The sequence below is a fragment of the Leptinotarsa decemlineata genome, unplaced genomic scaffold (genome assembly GCF_025532065.1).
Source record: "Leptinotarsa decemlineata unplaced genomic scaffold, Ldec_3_MD MMD2_tig00003308_RagTag_RagTag, whole genome shotgun sequence".
NCBI classification, from domain to species: domain Eukaryota; kingdom Metazoa; phylum Arthropoda; class Insecta; order Coleoptera; family Chrysomelidae; genus Leptinotarsa; species Leptinotarsa decemlineata.
The window spans coordinates 3,601,997-3,618,444 of NW_027412586.1; the positions used below are offsets into that span (position 1 = coordinate 3,601,997).

General features: G+C 36.7%; 1 protein-coding gene across 2 annotated transcripts in view; it reads left to right on the forward strand.

Moving 5' to 3' along the window:
• Pdzd8 (PDZ domain containing 8) overlaps positions 1-16,448 on the forward strand; it is a 33,671-nt gene that overhangs the window by 11,734 nt on the left and 5,489 nt on the right. For both annotated transcript variants that reach the window (XM_074177862.1, XM_074177863.1), the window contains exons 5-9: positions 1,834-1,988; positions 9,795-10,513; positions 10,627-11,109; positions 11,566-11,806; positions 11,879-12,165. In XM_074177862.1, coding sequence (XP_074033963.1) covers positions 1,834-1,988; positions 9,795-10,513; positions 10,627-11,109; positions 11,566-11,806; positions 11,879-12,165 — 1,885 coding nt within the window. The remainder of the gene's footprint in view (positions 1-1,833; positions 1,989-9,794; positions 10,514-10,626; positions 11,110-11,565; positions 11,807-11,878; positions 12,166-16,448) is intronic.

Consider the following 16,448-nt stretch of genomic DNA (forward strand, 5'->3'; position numbering starts at 1 on the left):
CGCAAAATTTCATAGTTCCATGAGTTGGATGAACCGTTTTAAAGTAATACACAACATCGTCAGTGGTTAGATTGCTGGCGAGTTTTTGTCAGTTCAACAGAGAGTGATGTAATCGATTGTTTAGAAAAAATTTGGCCTATTTTACTTGCGCAATTTAGAGATGAAGACATTTTTAATGAGACCAGGCTGTTTTATAAATTAACCCCGGACAAGACGTTGAAATTCAAAGGTGAAAAATGTACAGGAGGAAAACTATCAAACCCTGGTGTTTCTGCCTCCAAACACGACATCAGTGTTGCAACCCATTAATCAAGGGATTATTCGATTTTGAAAGTAAATTTTCGTAAAAACTTTGTCCTGAAAATGATCCAGTTTCTTGACGGCTGAGGAAGTATTAATGTCAAGTATCCAAAGATCACTGTTCTTAATGCTATTCTAATGATTCAAGAGGCCTGGAACCAACTCAAGCAAAGGACAATTTTAACCTGTTACAAACACGCTGGTTTTGTGCGAAGCATTGTAGAATGTGGCGTAACTTCAAACGCAGATGATTTTAATGAAGAAGACACTGAGCGAGGGCTATTGATAGGCATCAGTTACCCATAACAATCGAGCACTTTGAACAATACGCATGTGTCAGTAATGCTGTCTCGCCACTTGTGAAAAATCGTCTGATCAAAACATTGTGGAAAATGTCACCGTCGGGAAGACGGGCTTATATCGGTAAAGGTCCTTTCGAGAATTCTGTAGACGGTTCGGTACTCGACTAGAATTTTACCGGCGGTTCCAGACTGCATTCTTTCGCGGTGATGTCTTGTGTTTGTTCGATAAGTCGGCTGGCGTATCGGTCAGGGGCGGCTTCAGATTCGTTACATTAGCGACGGTGAAAATGACGAACCAGAGGAGATTTATCCAATCTTGAGTGTGTCTGAAACTCTGAAGGCTGCGGAAATGCACAATGTGTTTGTTCACTAACTTTAATGATGATCTTATGAAAACAATATCACGAATTCACAATGCTGTACAAAGTTGTTACTAGCGAACAAAAGTTTGTCAAAAACAAACTCAAATGCAGTTTTTTTCGTACAGTACGTGTGTAATTTATCTTTTTGTATTAGAGTACATTATGTAGGTACCTATGTTTGTAATTTGGAATATTTAAGAACCATTGAAATAAAGCATATGTGATTCCTATAAAATATTTTATTTACCTAAATAAGAAAATCGAGCTTTTGCATTTATAATATTCAGGTATTTGTAAGTTGAGTATGTATGTACTTTAGAAATAATTTTGCCGTTTTGTGCATCGTCTGGTTTGTAAGACATAGTATATCCGGTCCCTTGAAGGTCGTTATATCCGGATTCTACTGTATTTGACAACTAACATTCATTCAACGGAAAAAGTCTTTTTTTCAGAAGGAATTAGTTTTTTGTCAAAACAAAAAATTTTTGGATTCCTACTTCTCCATCATTCTGAAAAAATATTTAAAACTTCCGAATAAAGCAAGAGGGTAATTACCTTCAAGAAAATCCCTTCACAAAGATGTGTAGATCATGCATAAACTGGAAAAAAAATTCAATCAAAACAACTATTTTAAGAATATGAACTCAAATTACACGAAAATCACTTTTCTTATTCAGTCAGTAATTCAATCTTCCATAATGGAATTTGAACAGATTTCATTCACAGGATTGCTAAGAAATATACTTTCTTCCTTTTGTTGAAATTTTCTCATGTTTTTTGTATAATGATGGAGAGGTAGCAAGACAAACAGTTTTGTCCCAATTATCTTCATAAATTTCACACGATATCTGAAACCTTGTCAATTACAGATATAAACCTTTCTTTGTAAAAACTGACCCTAGTCAGTTAGACCTAGAAGATAACGAAATTGTTCCACAAGGACAACTAGAAGTAACTTGTGTTGAGATATCACGCCTCTCTCTGCTTCCCAATGTCCAAAGTATTTATTGTACAGTAGCTGTAGGTGAGTAAATTATTGATATTGATTAACTGACTCTATCAAAAATGTTTCAAGAGGTCTTGTAAAATAATTTGAAATGTAAATTCAAATTCTCTCCAATTTAATGAATATAGGTCATTCAAATTCATTGGCCATCAAGCAATTTTTATGAATTTGTTGTATAGGGGCTCTACTTAGATATTAATTAATGAGCACATTTATTAGATAGAGAACAACCTAATGTTCAAATATTCAAGTATTCCAAAACAAACTTGTTGACAGTTATTATAACGGAATGGAATGGCAGTAAATGTCACTGTTATGTAACTAAATAATCTCAAAGACGACTTGCCCCGAGTATATTCAAAACTTCCACACTAAAACAAAATCCAATCTTTCATCACACTTTTCACCAACCAAGTTAGCGACATCAAAAAATGACTATTTATAATTCACTATTTTGGTTAGCAAAACGTGCGTCAAGAGACGGTATTTTGTACCGGTGTGGAAAAAGTGTTTTCAATAGATTCTTTTCACGTCAGATTTTCCGGTTGTAACTATAAAGTTACGTTAAATTGATCGCAGCTGTATTGTCAGAGTTTTGGTGAATGCGACATTTCTTTAGATCCACCAATAGAGTAGTAAAAGTAATATATTTGAACTTACGGGTTTTTGAAGCAACGAGGTCGGTAAGGAAAGCAGTTGGGTTTTTTCTTGTATAGAAGCCAGACTCTCACTACCAATGTCAGATGACACTACTCTATTGAAGTCGCTTTGAGGGTATAGGGTGAAGTAAAATTGAGTGAAACTATATAAATAACTAACTGAGCTTAGTTTGAAATATGTTTAAATTTTTTTTTTCGTTAACCAGCTATCGCACTCCTACGAACGACGTGTGATTTGTGTGATTCCTAACACGGGTTGGACGATAGCGAGTGAAAATCGAGCGTTCAGCTTGGGACTTGAACCATCGACTCACACATCGGCTGATTGACTGAGTGAACAAAGCACCCATGTCAAACCGCCCGGCTACTGAACGAGTAGTATAGATCTTTGAGAAGGATCAAAAATGCAAATAATAGCAACTGTGTGTTTATTTGTTCAAAGACTTTGGTTTTTGACATTTAGCAAACATCTTAGTTACAGTTAATTATTGCGGAAATTAATAAATTGGTTGAAATGTTTATAAAACAATTCATCAAAGATGCATTTTATGGAAAAAAATCATTGATTTGTGTCATGATTATAACCAACCAGTCCAAAAGGTTTTTTTGTGTATATGCTCAATCAATCAATCAAAATATACGTTGTTGTCTTAAGAAGATTTTTTTATAAAGGCAGTTTTCAAAATGAATAATACAATTAGAAATAGAATATGAAATCAAGAAATTGAAAAATACTAGTAGCATACTGCCAATTCAATAATTATGATCTCAGTTCGAATCAAACTAACAAAAAATAATGAAATCAAAAAATAAAACACATTAACAAATCTTTTACAAAGATTTTTGTCATTAAAACATATTGTCAGTTTCAGTTCTGCCAAGCGTAATGTGATCAGGTAGCACTAGGTAAATGAATTGAATAACTCTTGAGTGTTTTATATTGGGTTGGTAAAAAATACTTTTTTAAGGGTTTTTTTCAGAAAAACTTGAAATCAATTAATTCCATAATCGACGACAGGTGGTTATACATTTTCAATTCATCATATACAGGGTGTTCCTTAAACACATGCTAATATTTAAGGAGGTAATTCTTAGACCCATTTTAAGAAAAAACTTCCTATGGACGTATGTCCTAAACGCCTTAACTACAGGGTGGCAAAGTTTTCAAAAATAATCAGTTTTTTAATAATAACTGAGATAATTTTGTAGACATCTTTGGCATATTTGATACATATGTTCCATGCCTCAAGGGGCATTTTCTGATGTACACAAATTTGTATTTTTTCAAACAGTGGCATCCCTACGGGTTTCGCATTGAATATTTTTGGGGAAAAAGTACTACGCCAATGCTTTCTTTTCAAAATAAAATCATTTTTAAACTCCTCATTCATTTTTGAGAAAATTTGATCTCTTGGTATTTCTTTGTCCGACGCATGATTTTCACTCAAAAAATAAAAATCGACAGAAAGCAAATTAAGAAATTAGATCAATTCTAAAATGAATGAGAATCTGAAAATTGCTTCATAACGCATTACCAATTCCCTAATAATATTTGAAAACATAATCTGCAAAAAAATAAATTTTTCACAAAAACGTCCTGGTAGAAAAAATGGGCCTATTAGATGATCACCTATAATTCCTGCCCATACATTAACCAAAAATTGGTGTTAGAAATGGGTTTCGGTTATTGCATGGGGATTTTCTTCAGCCCACACATGATTGTTATGGAAATTTTGAATGGCATTCCGAGAAAAATTTGCTTCGTCTGTGAACAAAATTTGTGTCTCAAACTGCGAATTTAGTGCAATACTTTGTAGATACCACTGACTGAAGTTCACACGCTGTGGAAAACCTCTGGGGAGTAATGCCTGCACTCTTGAAATATGGTATGGGTATAACAAAGTCGAGAGTCATTAAGAGAGTCATAGTTACGACCGCACCGGGGGGCCTGGGGGGCCGGTTAGGCCCCCCAGACGTACCCTGGCGTTGGATGCGATCGGGCGTGGAGGGGTGGATTTTCGGGAAATCCTTGCGGGTACCGCCCCTCACCCCACACCAACAGGATTTCGCAGGGCTTCCTCCCGCTCACCGAACCCGGAATTGCTTCCTTACATCTACTTAGTGTGGCTAACCAAGAGACAGGACCATCGGCAGCGTTCGACCGAACGTTCGTACAAGTTAACTAAGCTCTTCTTTCGCCAGAGAGTGCTCGCGTCGCACACCTGCCCCCGCCAGCCATGCCAAATCAATTGGGAATATGGTCCCGGAAGTGGCCGGCCGGGGTCCTAAGCTCGGATACTAGTAGCTCCGTCCATCCGGGTTCCGACACCTCAAGCGTCTGCCTTGGTGCCCTCCAAGGCTAGACTCGGATACTAGAGCCCGGAAGGACCGCAAGCCCCGACACCTCGAACGCTTGGATCCGTACAGAAGCAGGCGAGGATCACGGAACAGCATAAGCCGTCCAGTGCCTCATAATGGGGCTGCAATGCACCCATGAATGGATTACCGCAGCCCTGTATCCCTTTACCCGCTAGCGGAGCCGCTGCCCCTAAGAGGCCAACGCCAGTTGGAGATGAGGCTCACTAGCCTCCAGCCGCGAGCGGGCACTCACCTCCCCCCTAGAACTCATGTTAGGAAAGTTCCCTTTCCAACGTTTGATGAGTAACCGTCGAGGACTCTCGCGAGCATCCTCTACCACACATCATATGTCGAAGATGTCGCGCCCATTAATCGTATAGGTGCGGGATAGGGCGGTTCATTAACGACTTTTGGGTGTACGCCGTGTGGTTTGCACCGCATACCCTTACGTTACCCCAAGGGGCACTCATGTTAGGAAAGCTACCTTTCCAGCGTTGGATGAGTAACCGCCGAGGGCTCTTGCGAGGCACCTCTCCCACACATCTAGCTTGAAATCGGCCAACGCCTGTTGCCCGCAGATGCGGGATAGGGTAGTTGACCGATAACTTTACTGGGTGAGTGCCGTGTGGTCTGCACCGGGGGACTGTCAAACACCCATAAGAGAGAGACAGTGATCCCCCGCCACTCACCCCGCCACCAGAGTTCTAGCGATCTTCCCCGTACTCGTCACAGGATGTTCCTCAATTTCTTGCAGCACCGCTTCCTCAATTTCAGGAGTTCTTACTACACGAGGTCTACCTTCCGGAGTCCCTTTCTTGAAACTACCAGTTTCCCCAAGTCGACGATGAATATTTGAAAAGGTTCGGCTATCTGGTAATGCACGATTAGGATATCTTTCCTGATAAATGCGCCTGGCTTCTGTTGCATTACCATCGGCAAGGCCATATACGTAATGCATTTGCGCCATTTCCGCATTCGTATAATTTACCATATTTACTGATATTCAGAAAAACAGCGGACTACCAAAATTACTTCAATAACACTTCATAATCAATCAAAACGCGCTGTGACAGTTTTTAACACCAACACCTTACTTTAAACCAACATCAATATTAGCTACTGACGTTTGTACATACAGAGAATTCGTTTTTTATTGCTATGGTGGGTACGCTGTTTTTTCTGCTTTCAATCTTTAAAAGAAATCACATATCGACAAACTCCATATTTCCAAGAGGTGCCGTAATGACGTGATTTTAATTGAGAACAGTGCATCTGACAACAAACAAATACCTTTTAGATCCTCAATTATTTTGCAACAAATCTGATCTCTTAGTTTGCTTTCAGTCGATGCACGATACCGCATCAGATTTTTAAGGAATTTATCCTTAAGTAAAGCGATTTTTAATTTTTTGAGCGAAAACCATGCGTCGGACAAGGAAAACCCAGCAATGCAAATGTGCTCAAAAATGTATGGAGATTTTAAAAATAATTTTTAATTCAAGATAAAGCAGTGGCGTAGTATTTTTTTCGCCAAAAATATACATTTCAAAACTCGTACGTACGCCACTGGCAGAGAAAATTAAGAAAATTTTACATCAGAAAATGCGCCTTGAGGTATGGAACATATGTACCAAATATGCCAAAGATGTCTATAAAATTATCTCAGTTATTATTAAAAAACTGATTATTTTTGAAAACTTTGCCACCCTGTATCTCAAAAGTTAAGGCGTTTAGGACATACGTCCATAGGACGTTTTTTCCTTAAAATGGGTCTAAGAATTACCTCCTTAAATATTAGCATGTGTTTAAGGAACACCCTGTATAATATTATTCTCAATCATTCTGTTGGTTGCTAATGGCAGTTTCAGATTTTGACGAGATATAATAAAGTATACGTAAGGGGCATTGTTAAATCTTTCTCGAATACTATCATCAACTGTCAATACTCCATTGCTTTTGAAGATGGTTAACTCAAATTTCTTGAGTTCAAGCTGCATAGGGTCTCTTTTTTATAACTAAAACAGCTTGATTGAGCTGTTTAGAGCATACTCCCCAAAATGCAATTGCTTATCGTAAATGGGACTCAGTGAGTGCATAGACAAATATATCAGCCTTATATCATATCCCACCTCCGTGGCAATCTTTCTCTCAGCACAGCTTCCAGAAGATAGATATTTGCCTGCTATACTATATGATTGTCGAATTTCAGACCTTCATCTATATTCAGTACCAGAAATTTTGATTGTACTGTGCTTTTTATTTCTCCATCACCCAATGGGACTGAAAAGACAGAATTACAATTAAAAGTCAGTACAATAGTTTTTTGATATTAAACACCGATTGATTTATGTCGAACTATTTTTTAAACAACTCAGTATCAGTTTAACGTCATGACTGATATTTTTGTCAGATCCATGTCAAGAAATGGTGGTATCATCGGCAAAAATCTGTATACTTGTTAAAAATTTCGAATAACGAATGAATTATTCCATTCTATAACAAATTCATCGACATGTTATTATAAAAGTTATCAATAGCTTCAAAACATAAATATTTCACTGTCAGGTTTCGTCGTATTTTTCATTTCTGAGGTTGTTGACTTACGTTCATTTTAGTGTTTCTCAATATTTTTCCGAAAAGAGTGGGTGGTGTATTCAGGAGTACAAGGAATGGGGTTATATAAGATCATTTACATTCCTGTGATCGCATATAATGGCTTTCAGGTAGTTACAGGCCAGAGTCTCACTAGACAGAAAGCCAGGCTTTATTGACTTCTCAAGTTTTCTCTGACCTACCGAAGTTGTTCCTGTATTTATATTTACTTTGATGGCTTCCCTGTATAACCTGGCATGGTATGTCACTGCTGACTTGTACATGTTCTATTTTTCTGATTGATTCTGCCGTTACTTGATGAAGATCCATAATAATTTCATAAACTGCACATTACGATTTGATCTCCACAAACTTTATTATTACCCGCTTTATATTAGCTTCACCTGTATGTATGTTGGTTTGTTTGTCAGTTTGCTTGTAACTCTCAAGCTCGGATCTGTATTTGACAGAATTATCGACATTATTGCTTGATTTATTCGTGGGCAGATGGCGCTGTACGTAATCTTGATATATCGACATTATTGATTGATCTATTCGCGGGCAGATGGCGCTGTACGTAATCGAAAATATCAATGGTCATTTTTCTAAACAATATACGGATGATTGATCCCAAAGTTTAGATAAAATAAATATAGTTTAAAAAGACTAAAAAACACGCTTTTAAAGAACATCGAACTAAAAAGTTTTAAATTTTTTTTAAATAAGCTTAAAACAATAACGAACAAAAAATATTAGTATTATTGCGAAAAAAGCGTGGGCGCTTTGTGCCATATTTTTTGTATATCAAGAAGCGCTCGTCGCTTTTTTCACAATAATACTAGTATTTTTCGTTCGTTAAGCGACGAGCGCTTGATATAAAAAAAATATGGCACAAAGCGCCCACGCTTTTTTCACAATAATACTAATATTTTTCTTTCGTCATTGTTTTAAGCTTATGTAACGAATTAAAGAGTTAACTGTCTTAAACAAATTCATTTTTAACAATATTTCTCTATCACAACTAATTTATATACAACACTTATACAACTAACGCTTAATTTATCTTCACAGTTCGAATTCTTTATTGAAACACACGATTCACTTTCTAGATACAGACTGACTGACTCTCGGGATGGAAAGCGGCCTTTTTATATCGTCAACGAACGTTCCAGATCTCTCTAGAGGTTTCCGCACTCATCTATACCTTTCGCGGTGGTTCGCGATGAATCATGTGTTTGCTGGCTGAGATATCGGTCAGGGCCGGCTTCAGATTCGTTACACTCATTTAAAAAAAATAATTTTTAACTTTTTATTTCAATGTTCTTTAAAAGCCTGTTTTTTAATTTTTTAAACTATATTTGAGAAATATATCACGACATGTTTCGCTAACACAGTAGTATTCAAATCACTGTTGAAGAAGCTACTCTGTTAGCGAAACATGTGATATATTTTTCAAATAAAGTTTGTGGAGATCAAATCGTAAGGTGTAGTTTATGAAAAAACATAAGTCCCAGCCTGCAGTTTACCTTATGCCTTTGTATTATCTGTTCTTATCTCATTGAATCTCTTGCAGAATATCCTTTTGTTGTGTAACCATTCATTTTCAAAACTAAATAATAACAGTTCTTTCTGCTAATGTTTTTATAATTCCTATTTCGGAAAGAATAAAAATCAGTCTGCACTCCTGAAAAAGCCAACCGCCGCCGTGTCATTGCAACATTGCTAAAACTGACTCAAACAAAATGACGTTAACAATTCTGAGAAACGATAATATAAATAACATTACTGACATTGTAACTTGTCTTGAAGACCGTTGATATAAATCAACCACTGATATATGAATCGCTCTGATGTTTTTCTTCACTCTGAACAACATATTGTTCATGATTAAATTAACCAGATCCACTTCAACATTGTTAGGGTGAATGTAATTGAAAATCAGTTATATAATGTCCTGACCAGAACTCTAAAATGCGTTAAATCTTTTCTATCCAAAACAAGCATTACTCCCAAACACCAGAACTGCAAGCCTCTTCTCGACGCGCGTTTCACCAACCAAGTTTGAGTCAGCGGTATCTGAACTAAACTAATTCCTAACATAGTGCGAATAGCGCAGTTTTTGTGTTTCACCTATTTTATTTATTGATATTTTCAATTCATTTCAAGTCAAAATCACTTATTGATGTTTTTGATGCTAACAATCTATAATTTTCAGATGTCATTCCTTGGATTTCACTATATAATAGAGATGACACCTTGTACATGACTCTAGAAATAACCATGACCAAAGTCCGACAAGCACAGTTAGGAGTGATATTTAAGCAAGAACAAGGATTAGTTCTAGTAGACAGTGTATCACCTCATAGTATTGCATTCAAGTCCGGTTTAAGACCAAATGACATTGTATTAGCTGTCGAAAATCGTACTGTTCAGACAGTACCTCAGGTGGCAAAGTTTATAAAATCAATATCCTCGGCAAACATAACATTGAAGATCGAACGAGTAGCTGAAAATTATATTCTTAAATCAAAATATAACGATGAGACTGAGATAAAAATTACCTGCCCAACCCCAGAGGCTGTAGAAGAGACTGATTTGACACAGAATGAACAAGATAATTTTGTTCTGGTTGAAAATGTTAAGGATACAAGAAAAAGGGTTCCAAAAATAATGCCTTCAAACGAAAATATGGCTAAAATTGCACAAACAATTGGAAATTTCAGCCTAAGGAAACGTAAAACTTCTTTGTCAGAACCGAGTAGTGCTAAGAATACTCCTACATCCAGTAATCCTAGTACTCCGCAACACTCCATTTTGAAACAACACTCGGTGCAAATGCCTGCATCAGCAAAGAAAAATTCTCTCTGCGAATTAGCGGAGATTGTTAGGACTGATACTGAAAGTTCTAGTTCAGAAGCATCAAGTTATGTGGAGGTAAATTTATTGTAGAAGTAAATTACACTTTGTTGATTTTATCCGTTGCCATCATTTGATGAAAAGTCCCCCAATAATTGCTGAAACAATTTGTTGATTTTGTTAAATTTCAGGTACATAAAAGTAAAGAGGTACCAACAGGAACAGTTCTTCAGTTCAATGAAGACTTTCAGTTCCCTTTAAAAGAAACTTTAAAGTACCTCAACATAAATGTTTGGGCAACTGTCAGTGATGACAGGGATTTACTTTTAGGTTATACAAATATTCCAATAAGTCACGTTTTGAGTGAATGCTGTAACAGTTTCCTAGGACACTATATGCGTTGTTACTCTTTTTTGCCGCCGAACAACATTATACCAAATAATCAAACTCATCCTTTATTACTTCACTCAGGATTCGAACATGTATTTTGTTATGGTGATATACTACTAGCCTTTGTGTGGACTCATGATGAAGATATTGAGTTGAAGAAGAAAATGTCTGAAGTCACTATAGAAAATGATAACAAACCAATAAATTCCACGGGCTCTATTCAGCATGACTTCATTCGGACTCAGTTTCATCGCACTACCCACTGTGATTTCTGTTCTAAGAAGGTATGATTTGAAGTTTCATTTAATTTTATGACTATTCAGCCAATCATAAAACTCTGTTAGTAAAAATTATCCAATACGAACCGCCAAGTCTACAGTCCACGTGGACTAAGTCGCTGCTGGTTCATTTTTGGCCTTTGAGAGTGCCGCCAACTTTGAATGTTCACAATATCGTTTACTTCGACTATACATTAGCATTTTGCATACCATCTAGTGATAGTTATCAGCGGTTTCAATGGTAAGAAATGAGTATATAACCGGGTTATATACTCAGGCTAAATATTGAAATTATTAGAAAAACTGTTCCTCATAATTATTAGATTTTTTGATAAACAAACAACCACACCTTTCCATTTTCTTTATAAAAAATAATTTTACAGATAATCAGAATCGTGTTATTACAAATTTTTTGGTTATTTACTTGCCAACTCATTCAGTATATTTTGTTATGCCCTTCAGATTTGGTTGAAAGATGCTGTTCAGTGCAGACAGTGTGGTTTGTGTTGCCACAAAAAATGCATTGTCAAATGTCAGATGAGCACCGGTTGCAATCCAAATATGAAAACCGATGTTTTGGTATCAGATGTCATTCTTCAACCAGAAATCACTATGACAGAAGTGGCAGAAGATATAACTGATGCAAAAAATCTTGGAAATGGCCTGAAAAGAGTTAACAGTGTTAACAATTTGGCTATACCAGGTTAGGAATTACAATCATACTTTCATGTAATTAGCCTGTAGAAGCTTTTTTTTTCACAAAACTTTGTTTTAGGATCCCAGCTCATTGGAAGTACCTCCAGAAGTTTGCCACCCTCTCCGCAAAGAACTCCTAGTAGAAAGCAATCGCTGGTTTCTATTAATCCGTTCACAATGTGTCCTGAAGTTTTAGAAGAGGTTCAAAAAAATCCTAGCGAAGCCTCTGATCACGTCAGTAGACTCTTAGAACAGGTGATGCAATGCCCTCCTGATGAAGTTTTAATGGATTCAGCAAAAGAGACAGGAAGGCAGATGTATTGTCATTTGTCTCATGAGGAGCGTGTGGAAAAAATAAATGTAATGGTAAGGTTGTCTCTCATTAACTGGTTTTTCTTTTTTTTTATAAAGAGCCGGAAATGTTTAGTATGAGTTTATCATACAAGTAAAAAAATAGTTGATACTACAAATGTTTAAACAAATTTCGTCTTTTGAATGTCGGTCTTTCCAAACAAAGTTATTTTGAAGTTGTACTGATTGTTCATTGGAATACAAGAGTTGCCTTTTATATTTCGGGATTAGAGAACAAAAACAAATCTTAATCATCGAAAATCACTTTATTGTTTTTCAAAATATTCCCCATGAAGATCTATACACTTTTGCATGCGTTTGAACCAATTGTCGAAGCACTTTTGCCACTCTGATTGAGGTATCTCCAAAACATGCAACCTCTTCTTCAGATGTCGAAAAACGTTGACCTCTCAGTTTGCTTTTTACGTGCGGGAATAAAAAGAAGTCATTCGGTGGTAAGTCAGGACTATACGGCAGATGACTCATCAAATCGATGTTTTGGGTGCTCAAAAATGCAGATGTTTGAGCCGATGTGTGAGAGCTCGCATTGTCGTGGTGAAGAGTGATCCGTCTTCATCGGTTGGTTTTCCTGATTTCTTGGAAGACAACTGACGAACAATTGATTGTGTACCACTCAGAATTGACTGTTCTGTGTTGTTCTAGTGGTACGGTTGCGACATGTCCAGTTTTTCCAAAAAAACAGGCGACCATTTGCTTGGAAGTGCTTCATGCGCAAAAAACTTTTGTTGGAGGTCACGACGATCTTGCAATATCAGTTCGCGCACAGCATCAATGGTTTTCGGAACAACAACTGATTTTGGACGACCTTCACGAAATTCGTCTTGGAGTGATCTACGACCACATTTAATTCACCATACCATCGATAAACACTGGTCCTTGATGGAGCTTCATCGAAAGTTGTGAAAAATAGTTGAACAAAAATGTTCACGATTTAATTCCATTTTTGGGCCGAGATGAATCTTTTAAGTTACTGTAAACAACACAAATAGCGCGCGTATGTCAAAACGTATAAGCTCAAAAATGTCCAACTTTACGATAGAGCTGTCAGTTGCCAGATTGCAACACTAGGGTTGCCAAATCCTTGAACATAAAAGGCAACCCTCGTATTATTCAACTTATATGAAATCTCTTCTACAGTACAGTAAAAATACTTTGTACTGCAGTGATTATCCAAATAATAATAGTTGAAAAATATATTTTACAAGGATAATTAAGTATACATCCAGTTTTATTATTTTTCATTGCATATATTAGGTTGTTTTAAAATTTTTGTCCGTTTTTATGAGTCTACTTCAAACTGTGATACCTCAGTGAATACTTATTTAATTTAATCAAAGCGCTATTCGAATCAGTGCACTTTTGCCATCATGACACAAGTCAATAATTTTGACAGCATAAAAATTGGGTGCCCGCGATTTTTTTAACGACAACAAAACTCAAGCATTATAGAAAAATCCTTAAGGCGCTCTAAGGACGGGGCCTATGCGACAGTAGTAATCCGATGAAGTCGACGAAGGCCGTTTTTGCCAGGTCCTGATTGGCGAAGGTTCTAGCGGTGAGAAAGTTATTGAAGTGTTTGAAAAGGTGGTAGTCGGTTGAGGAGAGGAGGTCTGGGTAATTTGTTGAGGCTGAATTTCGTCACTCGGACGTGCGGACGGGTGTTGTCATGGAACAGGATCGGACATCTTCTGTTTACCAGTTCTGGCTGCTGGTGACGCAATGTTTGTGGTACATTTTGTGGATTTCTTCATACTTGGACTCTGCTCTGATGGTTTGGCTCTGTTTCAAGAAGTTATAGTGAATCACACCAGCCGCTGACCACCATACAATAACCATGGTCTATTTTTGGTGAGTTTTCGCCTTTGTTAGGTGCTTGGGTGACTAATCGGTATCCAACTTCTGTCCTGAATGACTCCTGTTGTCGTAGAGGATCCACTTTTCATCACACGTGAAGATCAAATCCAAAAAAGGATCGTTTTGGTTGCGCAAAAGCAAAGAAGAATAGACTTCAAAACGTGGCAATTTCTGTCAATCAATCATTGGAAGATTTTAAACTTTCCAATACATTTAAACCATCAAAAATCGCATTGGAGCCATCTTGAGATGGGTCAGTCTCCACCAGAATCCTCAAATCCTCATCCTAGATTACTGTAGGTCGACCACTTCGGGGCTCATCTTTGAGGCTAAAATCTACAGAACGAAATTTCGCGAACCAACGTCCAACGTTGCGTTCATTAACACCATCATTGCCAAATGCTAGTTAAATTTTTTAACTATTTCGGTAGCACTTTGGTTCAGATTTATTTCGTAGAGAAAACTAGCCGAAAATCGCTAAACGACATTGTATAGTAATAAGCTGAAAGGAGGCAAAAAATTGAAATGAAAATAAATTTACAGCATCAGTGTATAAATTACAAAATTATCCATCGATTAGTGTATACCACGATACAATAGAATTAAAATGTATTGAAAAATATGGAGCTACAAAAACACATGACAAAACTTTTGAAACAACATAATATAAAGTCAGAGACAGGTATTATCATTGGAAATTAATTGTCAGCTGGCTGGGCTGTGATAATTTGTGCACAAAAACTAGCCTCAAACTGAACTTCATTAAAACCATGGAGTAGAACTCAATATAAATCCTTCATAACTAAGCTGTCAATACCTACATTTCGAAAACAACCTCAATGATAGTAAAAACCGAAGACTACTCAAGTAGTTTGAAGTAATTATAACATTATTTATTTTGAAAAACAATTTCACCTCCAATAAACTGAATACTGTGTTAAATCCTCAAAAGCCTACGAGTTGTACAAACTAAAAAAATGGGTACCTTTTAAAGACATAACTCAAGTATTTTTTTTTTTGGTTGTTGTTTAGTTTTATGTTATTTCTTTGTAATTTCAGTTTTTTTGTTCAAAATTTTCGATCAATTTAACATTTTTTCAGGAATTTCAAACAGATTTATATTATATTGAACATCGGACAAAGTCCGAACTGATGAAATACATCTGAATATGATTCTACATTAAATTTTTATTTCCAGACATTCACGTGATTTAAATTTGAGCAGTAAACTACTAATTTTTGTCTCTCCACTAGAGATTCTAACACTAATTTAGATAATTTTCTTGTTTTTCTTTAACCTACTTATTCTTGATTTTATTATTTAAAAAAATATATTCCACCAATATAGATTCAATTTTACCACCCTCCTTTCCATTCAATAACAGTTTGAGCGAGGCCGAACAACTATGGATCTCACGAACTAATCTAGAAGTACCAAGAACCAGAAAAAATCTTCAACAAACCTGGGATAGTCCTCTTATAAGAAATACCTTAAATAATTTGTTAGACTTGGCTAAATCTTCTATAGATAAGGCACGTATAAAAGCAGTGTTGTCAAAACATGCAGGTGCTTGGTTGGATGCCTTACCAATTTCATCCTTCGGTACATTATTAGACAATGAATCTTAGAGTTGCTGTAGGCCTTCGACTAGGTTCCAATATTTCTGTTCAACACAAATGCAAGTGTGGAGTGGAAGTAGACACCCGAGGATATCATGGATTAAGTTGTAGATATAGAGCCGGGCGCTTTTCCCGTCATCAAGCTGTAAATGATGTTTCAAACGTGCCTTAGGTTCGGCAAATATACCTTCCTTCTTAGAACCCCCAGGCACTTGCAGGCGATGATGGGAAACGACCAGATGACATGACTCTCATTCCTTGGCGGAAAGGAAACCCGTTTGTCTGAGATTTCACATGCGTCGATACTTTAGCTCCTTGTCACGTTCCTTCGACTTCTGTATCCAGCGGTGCAGCAGCTTCATCAGCGGAATTGTCAAAAACACGGAAATAGAATTATTTGGGAGATAATTTCATTTTTTATGCAATAGGAATCGAAACATTTAGTACCTTAGGCCCCCAAGCATTGGAGTTCATTCGTCAAATCGGCATTAGGATGTCCAAAGAAACGAATGACCCAAGAGCTACCTCTTTCTTGATTAAAAAAATTAGCATTCTGATTCAAAGAGGAAATGCAGTTTCATGTTTAGGTACAATTCCTCAATCAAAAACCCTAAGTGAATTATCAATGTTTCCCATGAACAAAATATATCGGCATGTACAGACAGTGCAAGAACTGGAGTTGTGCAGTTTGGTGGAAGACTCGCAGCAAAACCGTCAAGCTTTGACAGAAAAGGAAATAGGAACTCTAAAAGAGGCTGAGTTTGGTCCTCTGGCTGAGCCCTCAAAAGAACTAATATCTAATT